At 54.0% G+C, this 22,909-nt stretch overlaps 5 protein-coding genes across 5 annotated transcripts; 1 reads left to right on the top strand and 4 right to left on the bottom strand.

Annotated features, from left to right (window-relative positions):
• Positions 1-252: 252 nt before the first annotated feature.
• BBK36DRAFT_1199271 (peroxisomal membrane protein 4) lies at positions 253-1,357 on the bottom strand (the record flags this gene model as incomplete). Its single annotated transcript, XM_024897084.1, has 5 exons — positions 253-629; positions 714-844; positions 967-993; positions 1,084-1,199; positions 1,325-1,357. 5 exons carry the CDS (start codon positions 1,355-1,357, stop codon positions 253-255), a joined length of 684 nt encoding a protein of 227 aa, XP_024750353.1.
• Positions 1,358-2,446: 1,089 nt separating this feature from the next.
• On the bottom strand, positions 2,447-4,471 carry BBK36DRAFT_1117894 (Nucleotidyltransferase; the record flags this gene model as incomplete). The annotated part of the gene is made up of 2 exons (XM_024890409.1): positions 2,447-3,751; positions 3,839-4,471. 2 exons carry the CDS (start codon positions 4,469-4,471, stop codon positions 2,447-2,449), a joined length of 1,938 nt encoding a protein of 645 aa, XP_024750352.1.
• A 3,178-nt stretch (positions 4,472-7,649) lies between these two features.
• On the bottom strand, positions 7,650-11,739 carry BBK36DRAFT_1135243 (hypothetical protein). Its single transcript, XM_024892570.1, is given in 5 exon segments — positions 7,650-10,483; positions 10,499-10,500; positions 10,530-10,534; positions 10,722-11,556; positions 11,701-11,739. 4 exon segments carry the CDS (start codon positions 11,540-11,542, stop codon positions 7,661-7,663), a joined length of 3,651 nt encoding a protein of 1,216 aa, XP_024750351.1. The 5' UTR covers positions 11,543-11,556; positions 11,701-11,739; the 3' UTR covers positions 7,650-7,660.
• A 3,159-nt stretch (positions 11,740-14,898) lies between these two features.
• On the bottom strand, positions 14,899-17,990 carry BBK36DRAFT_1116983 (hypothetical protein; the record flags this gene model as incomplete). The annotated part of the gene is made up of 6 exons (XM_024890297.1): positions 14,899-15,809; positions 15,878-16,349; positions 16,416-17,050; positions 17,106-17,361; positions 17,422-17,776; positions 17,839-17,990. 6 exons carry the CDS (start codon positions 17,988-17,990, stop codon positions 14,899-14,901), a joined length of 2,781 nt encoding a protein of 926 aa, XP_024750350.1.
• A 1,208-nt stretch (positions 17,991-19,198) lies between these two features.
• On the top strand, positions 19,199-20,984 carry BBK36DRAFT_1199253 (FAD-binding domain-containing protein; the record flags this gene model as incomplete). The annotated part of the gene is made up of 6 exons (XM_024897083.1): positions 19,199-19,204; positions 19,267-20,093; positions 20,199-20,428; positions 20,501-20,673; positions 20,817-20,890; positions 20,948-20,984. The coding sequence occupies 6 exons, from the start codon at positions 19,199-19,201 to the stop codon at positions 20,982-20,984; spliced, it is 1,347 nt and encodes a 448-aa protein (XP_024750349.1).
• Positions 20,985-22,909: the final 1,925 nt, after the last annotated feature.

Raw genomic sequence — 22,909 nt, 5'->3', positions numbered from 1 at the left:
TACTCGTATACTGGAGGTTTTAAAAGAGCACAAGAGAAGAAATCAGAGTGATGGTTTCTATGCAGATACCGATCCAATCTACTTCCACTCTCGTCCACGCTCACGCCGTGTATTGAAATATTGCGACATGCCCAAAACACCAAGATAAACGCCCTTTGATACATAATGGCAGCAAGCACAAAAACGCCAATATACCCATTCGAGAAGAAGACGCTTTGATACCAAAACCCCCCCTCACGCAATCCAAGTCCTCTACTTGTTATGCCAAAGCAGCGTCCTCAACGAGTCCCACTGGTCGCAGTCCTTGTAAATGTACGTCATGCTGCTCCGCAGGCTCGACTGCAGGTCCTCGGGGTGGTGCTTGAACAGCAGCATGACCAGCCCCCACGACAGCGACGCGAACGCGGGCCAGGCGTAGTGGCTGATGCGCGAGTGCAGCGGCTCGGCGGACACGACGGGCAGGCCGTGGCCCGGCTTGACGGCGAGGCGCGCCAGGGCGAGGGCGACGCGGGCGAAGATGTAGATGACGATCTGCTGGTTGACGGACGAGATCTTGCCGTAGCGCTTGGAGCGCTGGCCGAAGACGATGTAGCCGCCGAGGAGGCCGGCGAAGAAGGAGTCAAAGGGGCCTTTTTTGCAAGCGATCCACGAGTTTCTTTAGTGACGGGAAGCGAGATGAAGGAAGAGAGAGGGGTGGGAGAAGAACGACATACCCTCCTTGCCTGGCGTGGCGCCATAGCGCTTGAGGGCCAGCATGGTGAGTTTGTATATCGATGCGAACTTGGCCAGGTTCGTGGCGTGCTTCTTCGTCGCCCGGAAGACCAACGATGCCTTTTCCCGGAAGCTACAAGTTTTCATTTCCACTCACGTCAATATTTCAACATTTGCATATGGCCCAGTATATCCACCATCGCGTCGGTATCGGTATCGGTATCGTCAGATGAAAAGGGGGGATTAAAAACGTACGTTCCAGACCGGAAAAGAAAAATCATCCTAGTATTCGCAATCCGCATCAGTCACCACCACACTCTCTCTCGCATTTTCATGTTTCCCATTCTCATATTTTGCAAAAGAAAAACTCACACCAGCGCGTGCGGAAACCGCACCTTTGTCCCGTACACCGCGCCGTTGCGCGCCGTCTTGAGGAGGGAGAGGACGTCATGGTACGCCGGGTCCTGGATGATGCCCTCGAGGAACGCCTGTAGCCAGCCAATCAACCGAACCAAAGAGTCAGCCGTTCAGTCTCTTTTCTTCTCTTCTCGTCACACTATTCCCCAGAAGAGGTGCATCGCATTGCAGTCGCATCGCAATCGCATCGCCATACCTTCCACTCCTCCAACATCCACGAGGCCGCCATCGATGCTGCTTGCCTCGGCCTCGGCTATTGTCGCTTTCCGCCAAAAAAAAGGATCGAATCTCTCCGCGAGCACCGCGTACACCACAAAGCGCAGCCAGCGATCAAGCTGGTAGAAGAAACTAACAAATACTATAAGAAGCAGGAGATGGTCCGAATCGGTGTCGCATTGGAGAGGGAAGTCGAGGGTTTCAGTTGTTGCATGTCAGGACGAGGATTGATTGTAAGAGGGAAAGGCACGGGTTTAGCTGACTACTACTACTAGCTTGTGTCTGTCCGGCTGCCGACTTTTGAGCCTCGGCCTGGAAGTTGATGCGACTTGACGCGGGAAGGATAAATATGGAGACGGCCCCGGAGAATTGAAAGGGCTAGACGTCACCTCTTTTCTTCTTGTTAGTGACAGCAGCTGACAAGGTCCCTGGAGCTGAGTGTCACTGAGAGGGCGTTGGTTGGACTGCTTTCACATGTGATTGTGCTCACTAACCCTCTGATCTATTACATCCCGTCGTCCAATCCAACATCCATCCACTGTACATACATACATGCCTTAGTAAGAAGCGCAAATACGTATCCAGAAAGGATAGAGAAGTACCCAGTTAAACCATTTCTATATGGATAAAAGAAAGATAGCAAGAAACATCCTAATATAAAGATGAGGCCTCAATGTCTATACAAATTAGCAGCCACCATCAACCCCATACAAAAAGGGAGTGGCTATCCAGCACCCCAACTTAGCTATCCAACACCCCATAGTACTTATAAATGTATGGCAAGGTCACCCTGTAGCATATACCTTGCTCTTCGCTAACTCAGCACCGACACATAAAGTACAGGTACTTTCTTCTATATCAAGACTTCAAGAATGACGCATCATTCTCAGAGCAGATATAAGAAAAAAAGTAGCTAAGACTATTTTTCTAATGCGTGGCTACGCAGGCGTGTAGCTTTTATTGCAGATTTGCTTTTTCTGCGCTGATATTAGCTGGGAGTTGTGATTGGGCGTATGTATGCCTTAGTATATCACACTAAAAGTTTAGGGTGTTAGATAGCCAAGTTGGGGTGCTGGATAGCCACTCCCTACAAAAAGAACCATCAACACCACCTCTCCCACGGCTCCCGCCACTTGACCCCCAAAATCTCAAATATCCTCCTCTCATCCCTCCTCTCCACAACCTCCCCCTCCGTCACCTTGGCCCGCAAAGGCCCCGCGCCCCTCAGCACGTCCCTGTACAGCCCCCGCTGGTTCAGCCGCATCCCCTTCTTCGACGCCAGCAGCCGCATGCTGCGGTTGAAGATGTCGTTGCCCGTAAAGTAAATCAGCGCCGCGCCGAGCTCTGCCTCTGGGACGAGCAGGAAGTCGATTCTCCTCCATATCGGACGGCAGTAGTAGTCAGCATCGCTTTTGCCTTGACCACTATTGACATTGGGTGTCTCTGGTAGCACGCAGCAGCCGTGCCACTTGCTTCCATCGCCGCCAGCCCGCGACGACGCCAGTCGAGCCACCAGGAACCCATCCCTCTCCAGCCGATCGACCAACTTGTTCAGAAACGGCTTCAGATCTGCCACGGACTCCGTCCCCGGCCGCGTCACGATCAGATCGATATCATTCGAGCTCTCTGCCCCTCGCCGATAACTGCCCCCAACAATCACCTGCACCCTCGCATCGATCCGTCCCGCAGCCTTCCTGACAACCTCGCCCAGCGCAGTCACCTCGCTCCGCGGTATCCGCGTATTCAACTCCTCGTAATGATCCACGCCAATCCTCTGGCTGGGCGTCAACTTGGCGTGCGTCCTCACGTCGTCGAGCGTCCGCCAGCCCTGCGCGATCCACTGCTCGGCAACCTTGTTCCCCACGCCGTAGATGCCCAGAAAGGTCTGCAGCGCGTGATCGGAAGGCTCTTTTTCTGCGTATTCGAGCCGCTTCAGCTTGTCTGTCGTGACAATCTCTTCAATCTTTTGCGCCAGCCGGCGGCCGATGCTGGGGAGCCGGTAGGCTTCCTCTTCGGTGGTGATCTTGACAGTTTGCTGCTTCAATATAGTGATGGCTTTGCGATAGGCCATTGTTCGCCAGTGGTCGTTGATTCTCTCATAGTAGCTGTTCATCTTTTGCAAAACTTCGATGGTGCGTGCGTTTGGGTTGTCTTGGTTGGCGTCCTTTCTGCCGGCTCTGTTGCAAGCGAAGCGGTCCTCGAACGCTATCGTTTTGCTCGTCGGTCGAGTCCGCCGAGACGACCTCCTCTGCCGCGGTGAATCGTCCCCTGATTCAGCCTGGTGATTGAGATCCACCGGGGCTTCTGTTTCATTTGCCGTAGGCTGAGCATCCTCCTCCTCGTCGACATCCAGGGGTAGATCCTTGTACTCTTGCATCATCGAGATGTACTCGGACAACTCATCTTTCTCGTCCTTCGAAGCAATGTGATTCTGCATATCCGCATCGTCCCGTGACAAATCCTTTGTCGTCTCCTCGCCATCTTCCACATCAACCACAACAGCCTGGGATTCCATCGCCACCACTCCCGCAGTCCCATTCCTCGTCCTAGGACCGCTCAATGACGACTCCTCCGTCTGAGAAGGCGTCCCCTTTGGCGGAACATGATCCCACTTCGCCTTGTTACGAGGCGCCGGCTTCAGCGGCAACGAACTCGCCCTCGCCTTCGTCTTGGTCGTCTCCTCAACTATCACATCCGCAGCATGAGGAGTCGTAGGCTCACTCTCCTTCGCTCCCACAGCCGGCTGCCCATTCAGCAAATACTTGCGCTGCCCAGCATCGACAATAGCCCGAAACTGGATACAATCCAGCGGATAGTCCTCATTCACCACCCTCGGCATCTCCCTGCCCTCAAACTTCTCCCTGGGCAGCAGCAGCAGCATCCTCTCCACGTCCTTCCACTCGAGCTTCTTCTCCACCACGACATGCGTGGCCGCCGTCAGGTCCCTCGTCCAGACAGCCCCGAATTCTCTCGCCCTGTTGATGCGCAGCCGCCTGACCGGCGCAATGTCATTGTCCGGGACGTAAAAGAAGGACAGGCCCCTGAATATCTGGTCCTCCTCGGGCCGCACCTTTGGCCCCGACAGGCGCCCCTTTTTGCTGCTGCCGCGCGTCATCGACTTCGTCATGCCCGCCTTGACGTTAACAGACGGCGATGAAGACGATTCCTCAGAGGCGCTCTCCAGCGGCCTCTTCAAGGACGTGGATGTTCGCGGCAGCAGAGGAGTGTCTGCGACGACAATCACATCGCCGTCTCTGTCTTTCGGCTTCCCCGTGCCGACGACACAAGGCGTCTCATGGACAACTTCCGCACTCTGATCGAGTAGCGCAGCAAGTCTCCCCTTGGGCCTCTGCTTTCCCGGCCCAGTCCCCTTGACAACTGCGGGCTCAGGCCGTGGCGGGGGGATGACCTTTCGAGGGGTAAGGTGTCGGAGCCGATTTGCTTTCAAGGAGACCTGTTCTTGCTGCTTTGATGGCTGCTGTTGCTCTGTTCCCTGATCCCGTGGTGATTTCTGTGTCATGCCATGCTGGTCAGAAGCGCGTGAACTCGGCGCAGACTGGAAGAATCTCCGATGGAGCTCCCTCTGCGCCTCTTCGCGCGCATCAAAGCCGTCGTCGTCGTCGTCGTCTCGTTTCTCGTGTACACGCCCATCGTAGTAGATACGAGATAGATTTGATAGTTGGTCAAAGTAAGCCGTCTTTGATTCTATCGATCCCGGGACCATGGTATTCCCAAGTAAAGAAGTGGATGATGAGCGAGAGTTAGAATGTGTGTCGCATTGAACGCAACTTTCAGATCGTTGTCCGATCCAATGTTTTGAAACGAAAGAGACAAAGAGCCGTGAAAGTGGCGAGTTTGTCAGGGCAAAGCAACGAGTCCCGTTCCAAAGCTGTCATTACCCCTTTGTTCCGTGAGAGGCTTAGAGCCTCGTCGATGGCAACATGGCCGAGTACAAAGAGCAGCCCCAGAAGATAGCAAGCTAGATGGTGACAGCAAGCGTTTCGTTCAATGCTGTTGATTCTGGTGTCAAGAGTATGTTGAAGTGAGAAGAATCACGCATCTCGACTGCCTCCACTGCTGACTGATGCCTTCAGCGCCATCTACAGCGCCCTCTCCAGGCAGCAACGCGCTAACAAGCCCTCAATCATCGCTGTAAATTTCTGTGTACCCGCTCTAACCACCATTGGATTCATCCGCCCGCTTACACACCACGCTGTCACCACAACATCAACTCAACTCAACCCCCCCTAAAACATCCTCCTCACAAACCCCCCTAAACAAACGCACCACCCATTCAACCTCCCCCAGCACCTCACACGCCCTCCCCACAAGAAACAGTATCAAAACCCAGCTCACCATCCGACACCTCTTGATCGCCAAACCACACCGTCCTCGGCGATGATGATGATCCGCCAAGTGCACTCGCCGCGCATACTCGTGAATATCCTACCTTCTGTAGACGGCGTACAGGATCTGCAAAGACACACACACACTCAGACATCAGCTTTCTTCCTTCTCTTTTCATGTCCCTTGAAGAAAGAATAGTAGACAGAACTCAATAGTTTTTCCTTGAGGGGGTTTTCTTACCGTGTCCAACAAGTCTGTAAACGGCGACAAAAGCCACAGCAGGAGAAACGCCTGGTGCGGCATCGTGCCCACGGGGAACCACCACTCAACCGCATCCTTCACCCATTCTTTTCCCACCCAACCTGCAGCAAACACATCCATATGTCCAGCCGTAGACACCAAACAAAGGACTAGAGCCGCAATGTCGATGACATACAGCACCGTCCAAGTCTCGCCCACTCGTGGGTCATGTAGAGATGATACAATCATCTCGTGGGCTTCAACGTCCGGCCTCTATCCAAGACAAAACATTAGCATCCCATTCTCAAACCCCCGCCCTTTTCTCTCTCTCTCTCAATTCAGTGCGTCAATAACAGTAACGCAAGCAAAACTCACATCAAACCAAAGCGGCATCAAAACCCCCCCAAAAACCACCGTCCCCAACCCCCTCACCACCACCCCCTTCCCACCCTCATCATCATCAACAACCCACAACACACAATCCCCAACAACCCACACCATCAACCCCGTCCCAGCCCAGAACCAAACCTCTCTCCGCTCGACAACCACCCGCACAGCCCCCCCAAGTACCCTCTCCACGAAACCCCCTCTCGCACGCTGCACCCTCTGAAACCGCGCTGACGGAGGAGGAGAAGAAGGCTCCCTCGTCCTTAGTTCAATGAGATAGAGACAGAACCACACTGCGTACAACGCAACGCTGTACTCGAGCACGCCTTTGACATCGTGGTGTAGAGAGAAATGGTCGAGGAGGAAGCTTCGGATGGGAGTTGCAAAGAACGTTGGCAGGGAGATGAGAGTGTTGAGGGCGTGGTGTTTTGCTGATATCATGGTGTCTGTCGGACAAGGGTCCTAGAGTTCTGCATGTGCATAAAACGAGTGATTGTAAAGAGTGAAAAAAGTATGAAAATAAACTGTTCACGATGGGATGGTGGAGATGTCAAGTGAAGAACAAGGGTAAAGAAGAGTTAATCAGATGGTCTCAATGTTTATGCGCACTTTAGTTCATGTATCAAGCCTGCCAAGGTAGGCACTTCGTACGTACATGTAAGAACATCTTGCCTTTCGGCAGGAGAACTTGCCAATATCAACACTCACCAGATATTACCGGGCATCACTGCAACTTGGGACTGCAATCTCTAGGTAATGAGCATCGATGGCCTTCACGAGACTTGGGCGAGACAAAACACAGCACATCACCACTGCCATTACTACAAACCAGAGTATATACAAGCATCCGTCGCACTCTCACGCATAATCTACTCCAATACTGCCTAAAAATGCTCACAAGGTCATCTCTAGTTGATATGCAAAATAAGATCCTCAATGCAGCCTCTCCAACGGCGTCTGTAATGCAAGAACCGTTTCAAGCGTCTAAATCCAGAGCTGTTTGCTGTTATAGTAAGACATGTGTAAAGATGTGTTTCGAATATTCCCAGATGACCCGCACAAAATCCGAAGAAAAAGACATACTCCAAACTCCTCCTGTATATGTTGCTGACGCCAGCCATTTCGAATGATTTTTTTCGGTAGTAAAAACCCAAGGCCACATCCATCAGTTCGAGCGGGCTCGATATAATGCATCATCATGCAAATGTAACACAACTCCAGAACAAAGGTGCTCGAATCGCCGCATGCTGTACGACATGTCTATACAGCTGTAAGACGTATCCCATGACTCCATCCCTTTCCGTATTAGTATTACCACAGCGTTTCTCCATCATCAGGCCTTTTAGCTTCGAGCGGCAAAGAACCCGCCAAAGCCGGCCTTGGACTGCTCCTTCTTCAGCAGCTCCTCGAGTCGCCTAGTCTCTCGGACGGCTGCCTCGCGGTCCTCCTGGAGGTTGAGGACCTCGACCTGGGCCATGTTCATCCTAGCCACGACCTCTTGCATTTCGTCCTCGGCCTCTCCAAGGGCCTTTTCGAGCTCAAAGACGCGCGCCCGGAGCGTCTTCATATCAGCCTCTTCTTCGAGGCTCTTGGAAGCAATGGGCCGCGTGCTCAACAGCGGCTTGGGGCCCGACCTGTGTGCCGAGCCGTCGGTGGGATCGGCCTGAAGGCGACGAAGCTGCTCGTTATGCGCTTCGCGCAGTCGGGTAATCTCTTCCTCGTGACGGACGACACGGTCCTCCGACGCGGTCTGGGCGGCGACGACCTGGTCCTCCAGGACACGGAGACGCTCCTGGAGCTCCGAAATGCGCTGCGAGTTGGTCTTGCGATCCGCCTCTCCCCTTGCGACGGCGGACTCGAGACGTGTTCGCAGCTCGGTGTTGGTGTCCAGCTGCTGGCGCACCTGGGCCGTGAGCTGCTCAATGAGATCGGCAGACTCCTTGAGCTGCTCGGCCAGAGTGCCGTCGGCCGCAGCTGAGTGGGCCTCGTCAGCCGCCATCATGCTGATTTGAGCCTTTTGCTGGTCAACCTCCCTTCTGGCTGCGTCACGCTCCAGCACTGCGGCGGAGAGCGAACGCTCCAGGCGCTCCATGGCCTCTCTGGTCTCGTCGTCAGAAGCAGAGTCTTCCAGCTCTCGGATGCGCGCCAGTGATGCCGTGTACGCAGCCTGCAGCTCCGCGTACGCATTGCGGAGGGACTCGGACGTAACGGGCTCCCGGCCAGTGTCGCTAGAGCTGCTCAGGCGAGCGATGGAGGGCGGGATCAGAATGTCGTTCTCCTTGAGGAGACCACGCAGAGACTGGATCTCCTCTTCCGCTCGGTCGAGATCAATCTTGAGGCCGCCAAGGCCCTTTTCAACCTGCCACTTCTGCTCGAGGGCATCCTCGGCGCGTCGTCGCAGGAGGTTGATCTCCGTGCGCAGCTTGCCCATGTCCTTCTCGAAGCCGGCCTTCCGGGGCGTAACGGTGGTGAGGCGCTGGCGCTCCTTCTCCAGCATGCGGATCTTCTTCTGGTACTCCCGATTCTGGAACTCGTGTCGCTCCAACAGACTCTTGAGGGCACCGTGAAGAGCGTCGCGCTGCTCTTCCACGTCCTTGAGCCTCTCAAGCAAAGTCTCTCGAGAGTCAGTCTGCGCAGCCGTCTTGAAGCTGTCAGATCTCTTGAGACCACCGATTCCGGGAGGCATACGGTTCCGCGATCCGGTAGCCACAGAGTTGGACCGCGAGAGGCCAATCGAATTGGACCGGGACAGGCCGCCCAGGCCACCCAGGCCGGACAGTCCAATGACTGACATTCGCTTGGTGGGCAATTCGTCTATGCCGCTGGCCATGGAGTTGCGCAGCGAGCTGTTCTCGCGCTTCAAGGTGTGCAACTCCTGCTGCATCCTGGAGGATTCGTACGTCAAGTTGGCGTACTCGGCTGCCTCCGACTCCAAGCCTTCGACCCGCGCCTTGAGCTCCGGGACGACCTCGTCGCGGAGGTTATCTCGCTCATCAGAGGCCTCCTGCAGCTGAGACTTGAGGGCGGCTAGAATGTCTTCAAAATTGGCCTTGGACTGGCGCTCCTCTGATAGCTTCCGCCGCAGATCCTCGCAAGTGCTTTCCAGTTCCTTGATGCGCTCGGTAGCATCCATGTTGTTGATCTCGACCACGTCCACCTCAGAAGCTCGCTCTTGAAGCTGCCTAATCTTCTGATCGAGATCCTTTCTCTTCTCCCTCTCCTCTTGCAGCTTCGATGTCAGCTCGAGGCGGAGGGAAGCTCTCTCCTGCTCCGACCTCCTCTGCACCTTTTCAATCTCATCCCGGGTGTGGTCAAACTCGCCGAGCTTGGCCGTGCTGTGGCCAGAGTCGGAAAAGTAGTCGCTTGTGCGCTTGCTGGCGAGCGTCTGCGGGTTGCTGGTGAGCTGCTCCTGGAGCCTGTCGGCCAGGTCCTCCAGGTCAATCTCGCGGCGGATGGATGCAGCCAGCTCGGAGCTGATGGCCTTGAGCTCGTCTTCCATCTCCTCGATCAGGGCTGTGTTCTGGGAGAGGTGGGGTGAGTGCGTCGAGAAGAAGGATTCGCGTTGTTGGGCGAGAGTTGTGGTTGCATTGGGCTTTGTATGCCTTGACGAGAGACTGTTTGTTGACCGTCGATTGTCATTGGCCGAGCCCTTAGCGTTCGGCGACAAAGGCGACGACGACAGCTCCGTGGACGACGAGTTTCCCCAGCCAAAAATGGAGGCCAGCGGAGAGGTTGCGCCAGGTGATCGCGGCAGCGGTTTGTTGAGCTTCGGCGACCCGTCTATGGCGGCGGACTGCGGCGAGTCGTCAATGTACGTCTGCGGCCCCTCCCCTATATGGATAGAGGGATCGACCTTTTCGAGCCGGAGATGCGGAGGCGCGTGCTTGGTCGGAGCCAACATGGGCGGAGAGGGAGGGGGATCCGAGCGGTCGTCGTAGTTGGACTCGGCGTCGGAGGCGCTGTCCGTGTCTTGGTCGCGCTCCTTGACAGAAGCAGCGTCGGGCGTGCCGTCAGGTGTCAGATCCGGCAGCAAGTCGTCGTACACTGACAGTCCAGCAGAGGACTCCGTGTCAGCCGTTTCAGCGGGAGGCCCACCGTGGGTGGAAATGTTTCCCGAAGCAGCAGCTGTTTCGTCGTCGCTTGGCGCCAGCTCTGCTGTGGTTTGACGTTGTCTAGAGGGGGCCCTTGAGTTAGACTTCTGTACTCTGCGCTTTGTACGAGGTACTCTGTGATTTGGTTGGACAATTGGCGCGCGAGGGAATATGTTTCCAAACAACAAGGGGGCGTTGATGTAGTAGAAACAAAAGAGATGGGGGTGGACGGGGTGATACGGGAAAGCGTGTGTGTGCGCGTGTAAGAGGGAGGGAGCAGACAAAGAAACAAGACAAAGAAGGGCAACTCACTGGTGAGGAGGTCGCACAGAGGCTCGCACAGAGGCAGGGTACTCGTAGAAGGTGGGACTGTCGACGGATGGCGGCCGCGCGAATCTGTGATCGGGCTTGGGCAGGTCAATGGTGGTGGTGTGAAGCAGAGGAGAGCCCTGGAGGTACTGCGAGACAAGCGAGGAGGAGGCCGCGGTGCTGGACACGGGCTTGCGCTTGATGGGACCGGAGAAGCGAAAGGGAAGAGAGGAGGCAACGACGGGAGAGATGAGGGTGGGAGCAGAGGGATCTACGTAGTCGAGCGTCTGGGAGCGGCTGTGAGTGGCCGCGATGGTAGTGCGGATGCCGGCCGGGAGAGGGACAGGAACACGGGTAGCGATGGTGGTGGTGGGAGGAGGAGGAGTGGCGGGAGTACCAGCGGTAGTCGCGGTAGAGGGAGTAGTAGCAGCAGTAGTAGCAGCGGTTCCGGGGTCGGTGTCGCTCTCGCTCTGGAGATGAGGGTGGTGGTCGTCCTGGTGATGATACTCCTGGCGATGGTCGTGCTCCTGGGCGTAGGCCTGGCTGTAGTCCCGGTGGTACTGCTGGTAGTACTCGTCGTCGGCGGCGTCGAACCCGGACTCGTCCTGCTCGTCTTCCCGCTGCTGTTCCTGGTGCCGATGGTACTCGTGCCCGTGGTCGTGCTCGTCGCTGCCGGTTCCAGATCCAGGTCGAGTTCGAGCGGCGCTATTCCGCAACCGCGATGCAGGTGGAGGTGCTTGGGATGAAGCAGGTTGCGTATCAGAGTCTGGCAGGATCGACGCCATGGCTCTGGGCCCGCTGGCAGGTTGCGATGCGACGTCCATGAGAGTACTCGTACTCGTAGTACCTGCAGAGCGAGGTACAGGCAGGCAGGCAGGCAGCAAAATGATTTGATTGAATTGAGCGAGTCGTGGGGGTACGAGGAGAGAACTCGTACACGAAGCGCTAAAGCAAGCAGGCGGACAAGCAAGATACGAAGAATGGCAGGCAAGCAAGCGAGGCGAGGCGCGCGCCGAACGCTTCACGACAGTCTTAACGCCGGCTGGGTTTGGCACTGGAAATTGCCCATGAACCGGCCTCGACTGAAGGGGTGACGAGCGAGAAGAGGCAAACGGCCGGAGGAGCCTTCCAAGAAAAGAGCAAGAGCTGGGACTAACGCGGAGAGGGGGATTGGGCGTTAGGCCGGGACTGTATTAGTCGACCGACGACGAGCAAGGAGTCGAAGGTGACGATGCTGGGAAAAAGGGAGAAGCGAGGCTGGCCCGGTCGTGTTGACGGACGAGGGACAATGGAGATTTGCCAGCGGCGGTGGGGCGGGGTAGAGAGGAAGGGTGGAGGTTGCTTTCAATTCGACTCGCTGTAGTTGTACCTGTTTTAGTACATAACCAGGCCTCACTCTCAAGGGGACCCCTGATTGTAGTACTACTACTAGGTACTACTACCAGCAATGGCGCGTTGGTGCCGCTTGAATTGTTATCTGGGATCAGTTCTGCTCTCATTCCAGCTGCTGGGAGAGCGTCTGCGACTATTTAACTGCTAGCAGGATCGATTCCGCGGCTGCTGTGCTGCTGATTGGCGAGCAATCACTTCGCAGCCGTCCGGTCTCTGCATGTAAGATCGAGGCTGGGCCAGCTGATTGGACACGCATGCGAGCTGTGCGCCATCGCCACATGCACCACCTCGAGAAAACTGACGGGCATGGATGTTTATTATCAATTACCAGAAGCGCGCAGTCAAGCCTCGACCAGAAATAAGGCCCCCTCCCTCCCATTGGTCCAGAGCGCATCGCAACCCTGGATGCTGGAGACTCCGCTGGAGAGAAACGAAAAAAAAAAGGCAAATAGGGAGGTCGAGCTGCGCACGTTGAGTTGACGAGCTCAACATGAACTCCTTTTGGCCACCTCTCTGGCCCAGCCGCCCCGGTACCTGCGCTAGCGCTGTGCTCCTTGGCCAGGGGAAACGGCCGCTAATGCTAATTAATGGCTGGGCCCTGACGCGAATCATTCAGGCACCCGACAGGTTGTCACTGTAGTTGTACTGTTCTTGAGCCTTGATGGCCTCGCCAGCCTGAATTAATCCTAGTGCCCCTTACCTTATGTATCGTATGCGTGATATTAGTAGAAATAAAGGAGAGGGCTTTGCAAACGGTTGACAGCCATCCATTCACCATTCCAGACTCTTCCTTCAATTGTCTGCCAGTACCTGCACTCCCACCTCGCCCAAACTGGCACAAACGTGCATGTACCTTCATGTTGGTGTTTTGCTTGCTGCTGTTTTGGCGCCAGTCTTGCATGAGCCACTCGCAGCCACTGGAATGCCATCCACCCATGCGCCAATCTGGAGATGGCGCCAGTCCCTGATAGCATTGTAAGGTACCTAACCTCTATTTGGCCTTGACCTCACTTCACCTCCTTTATTAGTAGTAACGAGGTAAGGTAGCCAGCCATCCATGTTCTTCATCAAAGAGCCTTATCTCGCCTGCCATCCCTCCTCCCCCGGCGTTCATGCTCTACAGAGACAACAAGAACATGCACCAATCAATGGGCGCTGCGGGGGTTGTCTGTTTGTACATTCTCTGTCCTCCATCAGCATCGGTGTCCCACGTAGGTACTACTATGGACAACTATTGGCGCGCGGCAAGCCCGGTCGATTGGCTGCCCGTCCACGATGCGCTGCATCTGCCCCAAGGCTGGCGAAATCGAGTGGCTGAGACCAACTTTTTTTGTCAATTGGATCAATTGGTCCGTCAGGGTTTCACCGGTACCTGCAGTACTCGTATTTGCGTCAAGTCTGCACGAAGAGGTTCATGTTCCCTGATGCCCCCGAGTTCAAGTTGGCGGCAGCCTCACTGAGCACACAATGGCCTCTGCGCGATCTCATCTAATTCCAAGAAATTGACCAATTAAAAAGTTCCGTAATCACAGAACGGAGCACTAGTATTTGCATCATTCGCTGTCCTCAATCGCTGGTCATGATAGTATGTAGAAGTCGGCGAGACTGAGTTTATTTCAGAAGCCGTCTAGTACTAATACTACCTACCTACATACCACCAGTAGCAGCATCCATTGGCAGATAAAGCCCCCAAGAATGAAATGACTCCCCCATCAATCCAATCCAATCCCAACCTCGACGAATCATGCATCAAAACACCATCTCCAACAATCACCACCCCAATTTAAAACCCACCCCCGCAAGATTAAAATTATCGCTACTACCGTACTACTACTCCTCCTCCTCCTGTGAGCTACTCCTACTCGAATGTATGTACATCAAGCTCCCCGGATCTCCATCTCATCTCATCCCCAGGCAATTCAAAAAAGGCATCTATCCCGTTGACCATTGCATTCTCATCTCAACGAACCAAACTCAGAATGCTGCGCCCGCAACCCCCTTGTCTTTTCTATCTGGACTTGTCATCTCGTCTTGTCCATCCTGGTGATCAATCGTACGAACTACCTAAGTACTACTATTACCTCCAACATAGTACTTAGTAGTACCACATTCATTGCCAGCATATACTAGACTAGATACCTTAGATACCGTAGCTCTGGAAACCAGCCACATGGACTCACATGGTCCAAGAAGGCTAGACGGGGTGACACGAGTCTGTATGTATGTAAGGTACAGTAAGGTAAGGTGCCTTACTCAGACGCATCACCAGTCGAGTTACACCGTCACACAGATCGCCCTCGAAAATCGGGGTCTCGTGAAATGAGGTTCTTGCGTCACCCGGCAGTTGCGGGACCTTTTTTTTCTCTTGTGCGCGAGTCGTACAGAGAGGCCAGTCCACTCCTATTGGGCATGTCTATTCGGCAGGCAGTTATCAGCAGCGAGGATCAAGTACTCGTACATACATACAACTACCTCACCGTCTTCACAAATGCATACGTACGGGATGCACTAAACAGAGACAATACGTCGAAAAGCGCTTGACTGACCATGATGATAATTCTAAAAGCGCTGTCTGAAACAAGGTAGCCAAGTAGTTACGGTTATCCAATCCGTGAACGATAGTCCCCCTCTTGCAAAACTCCCAATATGGACGCACAAGCAAAATTCCCCAATCGAAACTCCCAATACCCAATTAACAGGACTCTGCTCATCCAATAACCCAGCACACCTGTAAACCAATCTCGTCAAGCTACCCAAGCGCCAACTTCGCCGGGCTCAAGCCTCTTCCTCACAAGAGCAGCTTCCCCCTTGGCAGCAATGCCCATAGACCACCGCAGGCGCATTTGCGCTGTTGCCCCAGGACAAAGGTAAAGCCGGCACGGGTCCCAAACACGTCTTCCATTACCGACGCGCAACGCGTGCATCTCCTCCACTGCTGGTTCCCGAGCTTCATCTCCGTCTTTTTGAACAAGTCGACGTAGACGTGCCTCGCCTCCCTGGCCCTCAAGCTTGACTTGTCGTCCTGGACGCCGAGGAGGTCGTAGTTTGCAAAGTAGAGCTTCGCAGGATCAGTGTGGCTCCGGAATGCAGGCAGGTCTTTGCTGAAGAACTTCTTGATGACCGGTAAGAAAGGAGACGGCGGATTTGCCGCCAACAGGATGTTGAGCTCCAGCTGGCTCTGCGCCGACTTGACAGCCAGGTCGATTTGCTTCCCTTGGGTGGCATTGTTCTGATGCTTCACGAGATTTGGGAGGACCGCCTGATAGATCTGCCGGATGTCCGCGCCGAGCGTGTTCAGCAACTTCTCAAAGTCGCCCACTTTGACCAGGCTGGCTGCAGTGATTTGCTGCATCTTCTGATATGCTTGCTGGAGCGGAAGGTTTTGTATCTTCGGATGGCCCGCTTGGTCAATGGTTGCCGATTGCGATCGGTAAAACTCTATGGCTCGTTCGCTCATCGACTGCAGATGGGCAATCCTCCGGCACACACAGAGCAAAAAGCTTCTGCTGGAGGAGGAGAGCAGGAGATGGAGGGATACGTCGTTGAGCGTGTGCAGGTATGGTGTCACCTCCGCAAACCGCTTAGGTTCCAACCGCGCCATAAACTCGCTGTCGTTCATGAGTGTGAATAGGCTGTCGGTGAGCCACGCCAGCAGATCCAGAGACCACTTGGCACAGCCTGCTACTGCTTCTACAACCTCTATTTCGCGGTCACTTAGTTTCAACAGAACCATCTAACCCAAGGACCAAAGATGACGGCAGACTTACCAGGTTCATCCATGGGGCTCATCTTCTCTCTCACCGTCACTGGCGTGTTAATCGCGAGGGTGATGAGGACAACCACGTTGCGCACATGGAGGTCAATCATCGAGAACTTGCCCTGGAACGACCTCGGATTCATCTCTCCCTTGAATCCTAGGCTATTCATGATGCTCAGGCAGCATTGAAGCGGAAGATTTCTCATCAGAGAGTCATGGTGGGTTTCCTCGGAGTAGTCGACCTGAATCTTGAGCACCTTGGTTATCTCAATGATCCAGTCGTGGATAAACCGCTTCTTGGACGTGTACGGCGCGACAATGGCCAGCAGGTCATCGTAGTTTACCTGGTGCCACAAGGCAGGTGAGGCCGTCACCGTCAGGCCCGCCATTGTGGCGCCGTAATGGACGTCTTGGTAAGAGTCGCCAATGTCGCCATGCGGATAATGCAGCTTGCGCCATTTGACCACCCCATCGTCGGACACCTGGACCATGGAGCAGTGGGTCGGTGAAAAGGCGACCTGGTAGCATGGCCCTTCCTCGCCAAACACCCAGCCGGCGTGGTGTAAGTTCATGACCCTGTTGGGGTCTTCTGTCGTGTAGACTTCTTCAAATGTAAACCGATCTCGGTATTCCACGGTGCCATCAGACATGGTTAGTACCAAGACTTTTCCGAACTGGACAGACTGGAAGCCGACCAGCACTTTGTTGATCACAATTGGGTCCAGCTGTCGCAGCCGCGTATGTTTCGGCTGCTCAGGGATGTCGCTGTTCCTCCGGATTCCCAGCTGCTCAAAAGCCGGGTGAACGTTGGGCCGTGGCTCAACTACTGCTTCCCAGCGGTCAATAACGGTCTGGGCTGTCTGAAATGATGCAGCAGTGGGCGCGCGCGTCCTGATGGCGACGATCATGGGTGGGACGGTGCTCTTTCCCGTATTGTCCATGATGGAAGGAAGAACGTGTAAGTGAGACAGCTCGGCCATCGAAGCGTCGTTATTGGCATGCCCGGCCCCCGTCTGCAACCATGTCGTGGCGGCGAGATGCTTTTCGACAAGCGAAGGACTCAGTCGAGCGTTCTGGGGTAGAGGGTTCTTGTCTGGCTGCGAACCAGGACCGCCCCATTGAATCTCAATCTTGAGCAGCCTTAGCTGCTTCGACGAGGTTGCAACGGCAACGAGCAGATGTCCTATCAGGATGTTAGGCATGATTCTGCAATCTGGGACATGATACGTATGGCTTACTTCTGTCAGAGGCAATGGACGCATGCGTGACCAGCTCATCCAACGAGTTGACACTCTCAAGCTCCATCGTGGTCTCTTCCATTCGATTGTTGTTTTGAGACCAAAACATCTTCAGCATACCACTGATTGTGACGCAGAACAGGGCACTCTTGGATGAATGGGGGTGACTCGGCCCGCCAGCGTGGATAAAGGAGCTTTCGTAGTGGTAGTAGTTGCCATTTTTTATCGCTGGCCCATACAGCACATTATACGGTTTCTTTCTCACGAGAGTCAGCGCCTTGGGTCATCTCGACGCCGGCAATTGATATGTTCTCACCTGCTGATTAGGCGGTGCTACCGCCAACCAGTGCGCGCCAACCACGGCATTCGCATCGTCGATGCTATCGGTGTCATACTTCCGAGTAATGAACGGGTGGTTAAGAGATATCGAGAAGCTAACAATAACCACTCTCCCGACGGCGTCGATAATAGCAAGCTCGGGGATATTGGCCGAACCCCACTCCAAGTGAACGAGGGGAATGCCCTGAGATCCCCTGATCAATTCACATGTCGTCGGCTGGCTGAGGTCCCAGGAGCCGTTGACCGGATTGCACCGCAAGAAGCGGAGCTGCAGGTACTGGCCATCGGGCGTGATAGTTGCAATCGTCCCGGACTTGGACCAGGCAACAGTCCTGCAGCGCTTCCGTCAGCCATTGTCCAGCTTGCGCAAGAGGGGGGATGTACGAGTACGCACTGGCAGCAGCCACGACTTCTCACGTCATCAAGCTTGAGTGCAAGCGACCTATCATGGCCTCTGTCCGGGAGCGACAAGCCGACGCCGTCGCCAAATAGATCGTCAACATCGTTTAGATCCACGGGCACGGTGTTGTCCAGCATGAGCGGCATCTTGTCCTCCGTCATTGAAGCGCTGTGTCCAAGTCCAGGCGGTTCCGGGCCACGGCCATGCGACAGGGGGCGGTCAAAGACTCGAAGCCCGACGGATTTCACCAAAGCGCGTCAAAGGGGCTCAAGAGGGCTTCACGGACGCGGGGGGCTATCTCGTAATTAATATGTGCGACATGAAAGGCTGGTTGAACAGGCACCGGCCGGGCGTGAGAATAAGGCTGTCAAGATGAAAGATGCATTCGGTACATGTAATGAGTTGTTCAAAGAAGAGTCAAGTTCTCATTCATTGGCGGTTGCTGAGGCTCGGAAGAATGTCGGTCTAATCGATAACGAGCAGCCCGAAGAGATCCGGGTACTCGCGCCGTAGTGGCTACCCTACAATCCTTCGGTTGTCACTGAGTTTTGGCTGTTTTTGGACTGTGGCTGGGGGATATTGAGATCATTTCAGTTGCGAAGCTTCGTCTGCTGTGACATAATCTGACTGATGGGCAGAATCCCAAAGAGGTCAACGCTGTATCTGGCTAAAATGATATCGAAAGACGGGTGAGACGTTGATCCTGTTCCACAAGACGGCAGCGGTCTGACACTGCAAGTATCACGCTGACTTAAAGCTGCATGTCCCTTTGGACTCAGCTGAGAACTCGCAACTTACCTCGGGATTTGGCCGTTGAGAATCGAGTTGTCAGCATGAACTCTAACACACCTCAGGACTAAGCGGATTTAACTTCCCAGTTGCTGCCGCTTTGCCGTTCTCGAAGAAGCTCTTAGTCTATCCTCGGATCACAAGTCCGTGGCTTGCTCGGAATCAACTCGGTCATGATTGAAGCTTGCCTTAGACATGTAGCAGGCGACTCCTACAAATATCTGACATATGCCCTGATATAAGAGTAAGTTTCTCCACCTCAAGAAGTCATGTTATCTTTCTCATTCATCTGTCCACTATGAAGCCTTCGTCATCAAGTCTCTTGTTTCTGCGGCGACTCCCACCTCGGCTCAGAGGGGTTCGGACTGTGTCATCGTTTGAGCAGTCTCAAGGACATCAAAGGACGACTACAGCTTACTTGCTATTCGGACTTTTACTGGGAGGCGTTTCAGTGTCAGCATTGAAATCGTCAACGTCGGGAGGCAATAACACTATACCGCCGAGATGGATCGAACCACACCGGCACTCACTCTTGCAATCTCAATATGCGGATAAGAAGACAATGATGAAAGTGAGTTTGAGCTCCCAGGCGTATGAATCTCGAGAAGAGTCTAACAAAAAAAAAAACCACAGGCTGTTGATGAAATCCGCCGTGAGCTGGGAGAAGAAACGGTGAGCACCGACCCGGACGACATAGAATATCACGCCTTCTCCGACTTTACAGCGACCAACGCGACCGAAATGCCGATTGCCGTTGTGCGCCCAGAGTCAACCGAGCAAGTCTCGACCATTGCAAAGATCTGCACCAAATACAGAGTCCCAATGACGCCCTTTGGCGCCCGATCCAGCGTCGAAGGCAACTTCAGCTCTCCCTATTCAGGCGTATGCATTGACTTCTGCGAGATGAACAAGATTATCCAGTTCAACCCGCAGGACATGGACGTTGTCGTCGAGGCCGGCGTCAACTGGATGGCGTTGAATGAAGAGATCAAAGACAGCGGCCTCTTCCTGCCGCCTGATCCAGGGCCGGCTGCTTACATCGGCGGCATGGTGGCCACCAACTGCAGCGGCACGAACGCCATGAGATACGGCACAATGAAGGATTACGTCGTCAACTTGACGGTGGTCCTGGCCGATGGCACAATCATCAAGACAAGGCAGCGACCGAGAAAGACGTCGGCAGGATATAATCTCAACTCCTTGTTCACGGGCTCCGAAGGCACTCTCGGTATCGTCACCCAAGCCACGCTCAAGTTGGCGGTGCTGCCGACAAATCTCAGCATCGCCACGGCAGCTTTTGGATCCATCCATGCTGCTGCGGCCGCTGCGAATACAATGGTTCTTGCTGGTCTGCCCTTGACTGCCTTGGAACTGATGGACGAGGCGCAGATGAGGACCATCAACCAGACCGGAGGAACAGCGGGCAAGATGTGGGTTGAAGGCCCAACTCTGTTCTTGAAGTAAGGTTGCAAATTGCATCGAAAAACTCTCGCGGGGTTTTACCACTTTCTTTTGGACGAAGCAATTTGACGTTTTGCATGTTCTGACATACAGTGCCTGAACAGATTCTCTGGCACCAAGAGCTCCGTCAAGGACAGTGCCCAGGCGGCGCAGGCGATATGCCGTCAACACGGCGCCAGCACATTTGACCATGTGTATACGCCAAAAGAGATGGATCAGCTGTGGTCAGCCAGGAAACTGGCCAGTTTAGCCCTGGTCGACGCGAAACCGAAGGACGCCTTGATGTCAGGCACAGATGTCGCCGTACCCATATCCCGCATGGCTGATCTCATAGGTGCGTTGTGCCATTACAAAAACTCCATCTCTGAAGCTTGTCTTACGAGTTTCCTCTCCTAACAATAAGCAGAGGAGTCCAAGGCGAAAGCAACTGGTCTCGGCCTGACCAACTCCGTGCTGGGACATGTGGGAGACGGAAACTTCCATCAGGCACTGTACTTTCGGCCTGATGAGACGGACAAGCTGAAGGACTGCCTTGATACCATGGTTCAGAGGGCAGTCGAGATGGAGGGAACCGTAACAGTAAGCCATATTGCACCGTTTCCTGCGTGCTTTATAGTAGAAACTGACAGACGACGATAGGGCGAGCATGGCATTGGCATTGGGAAGAAGGTATTGAAACAATCTCCCTCTGACATAGTTGTAGAGATCTAATAGACGAGTAGGAAGGTCTTCTCAAGGAGTTGGGCCCGACGACGGTTGGTGTCATGAAGGCCTTGAAGGATACACTTGATCCGCAGTACGTTTATTCGCAAGTATGCTTTCTGTCTTCACCTACTGACACAACGCTATCTAGCTGGCTGTTGAACCCTGGAAAGGTTTTTGACGAGTGATATGGAGGGAATTGTAGTGTGGGAGTTGATCAGCCTGGCTTCTGCTGCTGGACTCCCACTGATCAAGTTACAGGACGGGACTTAGAAATCTCAGTGCGAAATCTCAGTGCGTTTCAATGGTGCTGGACGGCCAGTTCGTCATCTTCGTGTTGCAATATCGCGTTTACGCAGATGCAAACAGATATCTGGGCCAGCTAATAAACGAATCGCCCCCGAGTATTTTCGGGTTCAGATACTTGATTTCTGCCGTACTTCACAATGTCACTGTTTCATTCCTCAATTTACACTATCCTTCACCGTAACCTGCCCCCCTTTCCCCTCAGCTTCTCAACAGTCACCGTGAAAAGGCCGTAGAAAAGCTGATATTGGTTATTGGTAGCAAGAGGCGGCTTGAAAGTCAGGTTCGCCGTTCCTTTGAACAATGTCTTCAAACCAACTCAATGAGGAAGCACCTCCCCTGAAGGGGTATTACATGCGTTCGAATGTTATTCAGGGACCTCATGGGGGACGCCAACATCTACCGGTCAATGGCGCACGTGTTCGTGAGAGAGACATAATCGTTACTGAAGTCTGGCAAGTAGACCCATGCATGCATGTGGACCTTCGACACTGCATAGTAGAGAAATAATGAGTGCCAAATACGGGTTGTTGACGGTCTCCAATGGCCTGCAGTCGTACAAGACCGCCGAGTCAAGTAAAGCACATCCTGAGATCGAGTCCTTGGGCGAATTTCCATATCCCTTGCGCCGAGAAGCCATCATCTATAACCGACTGCCGTACGGAGTAGATAGTAGTTGCATAGTTGTAGAAGGTGAAAGTCTTCCGTAGTGTCGCCCAAGCAATAACGGAGCGGTCAGGGGTCGCAAATCAAGGGTCCAGTTAAATACACATGTCAAGATAACGGTGGTGGTCCCTCCCATCTGTGGGTATGTTAATGCGACCAGATGAGATGTCATTAGCAAGGTGAGCACAAGGCTCACCGGTGATCGACTGCCAATATGACGGCTTCGGCTACTGTCTATCGGATAGAAGTCAGCTTCTGGAAGGCCGAACGGAACCAAAGGAGAGTTCAGCGCTGACGTCGCCGAGCTTTGATCAGCGACGCCTCTTTTGATGCGACACCGATGCGCTCTGGACTCCGTTCCCTGTAATTGCGATCGCCTCCGATGCTGCGGTTGTGGCGTGAGACGCGGCTTTGGGGGGGGAACAAGAAGCAGATGTCGACGGCGCCAACGTGAGCACATTATCGTAGTGCAAACATCAAATGGCAGCGATAGCAAATAACGTGAAAGAAGGGGAGGGCCCCGGCCGCGAGTCCACTGCGTTCTTGGTCAAGTCATTTCCTGACCTCGCGCTTTACTTTCTTTCTGAGAGGAAAAGCCGAGCCGCGAATATGAATAGCGGCATCCCTACACAAAGCCAGGGCGATAAGACGCGCGATGGTAGTGTAGACTTGCATGGAACCTTGATGGCCAAGTAAGCAAGTATGTAATTGAAAGGGAAGAATATGCTATTTGGAGCGCCCGTATGTTTCAAACATCCTCATCCGTAGGGGATATATACGAGCACTTGCTTCATCTGTACATTGTTTGATCCGGAGTCCTCGTATGGAGCGAGCGATCAGCGAAACTTGTTGCCGTTCTGCCAAGCAAGGGCCTCTTGAAGGACAGAGCTTTCAGGTAACAGAGGCGACCGGTGTGTGCGGTGAACCCTGCAGGCAGTGATGAGAGAGGCAACTGATCGTACGGAGCACAATTACAAGTAGTAATAGTATGCAGCTTTGGATATCCCTCGAACTGTACATACTACTCGTACTGTACTGTGGAGGAGCTGTTCGAAGCACATGGTCATACCCAGCAACCCCGTCCAGTTGCGCGAGTAATAATCACAAATGACACTTCCGGACCCATGACGCGAGATGGTCT

This window comes from Trichoderma citrinoviride (genome assembly GCF_003025115.1).
Source record: "Trichoderma citrinoviride strain TUCIM 6016 unplaced genomic scaffold BBK36scaffold_6, whole genome shotgun sequence".
NCBI lineage: Eukaryota > Fungi > Ascomycota > Sordariomycetes > Hypocreales > Hypocreaceae > Trichoderma > Trichoderma citrinoviride.
The sequence above is the reverse complement of the archived record's forward strand: the minus strand, read 5'-3'. Positions and strand labels throughout refer to the sequence as shown.

What these genes read in the sequence shown, in the direction of transcription:
- BBK36DRAFT_1135243 (XM_024892570.1), bottom strand. Translation starts at nt 11,542, where the DNA reads ATGGACGTCGCATCGCAACCTGCCAGCGGGCCCAGAGCCATGGCGTCG.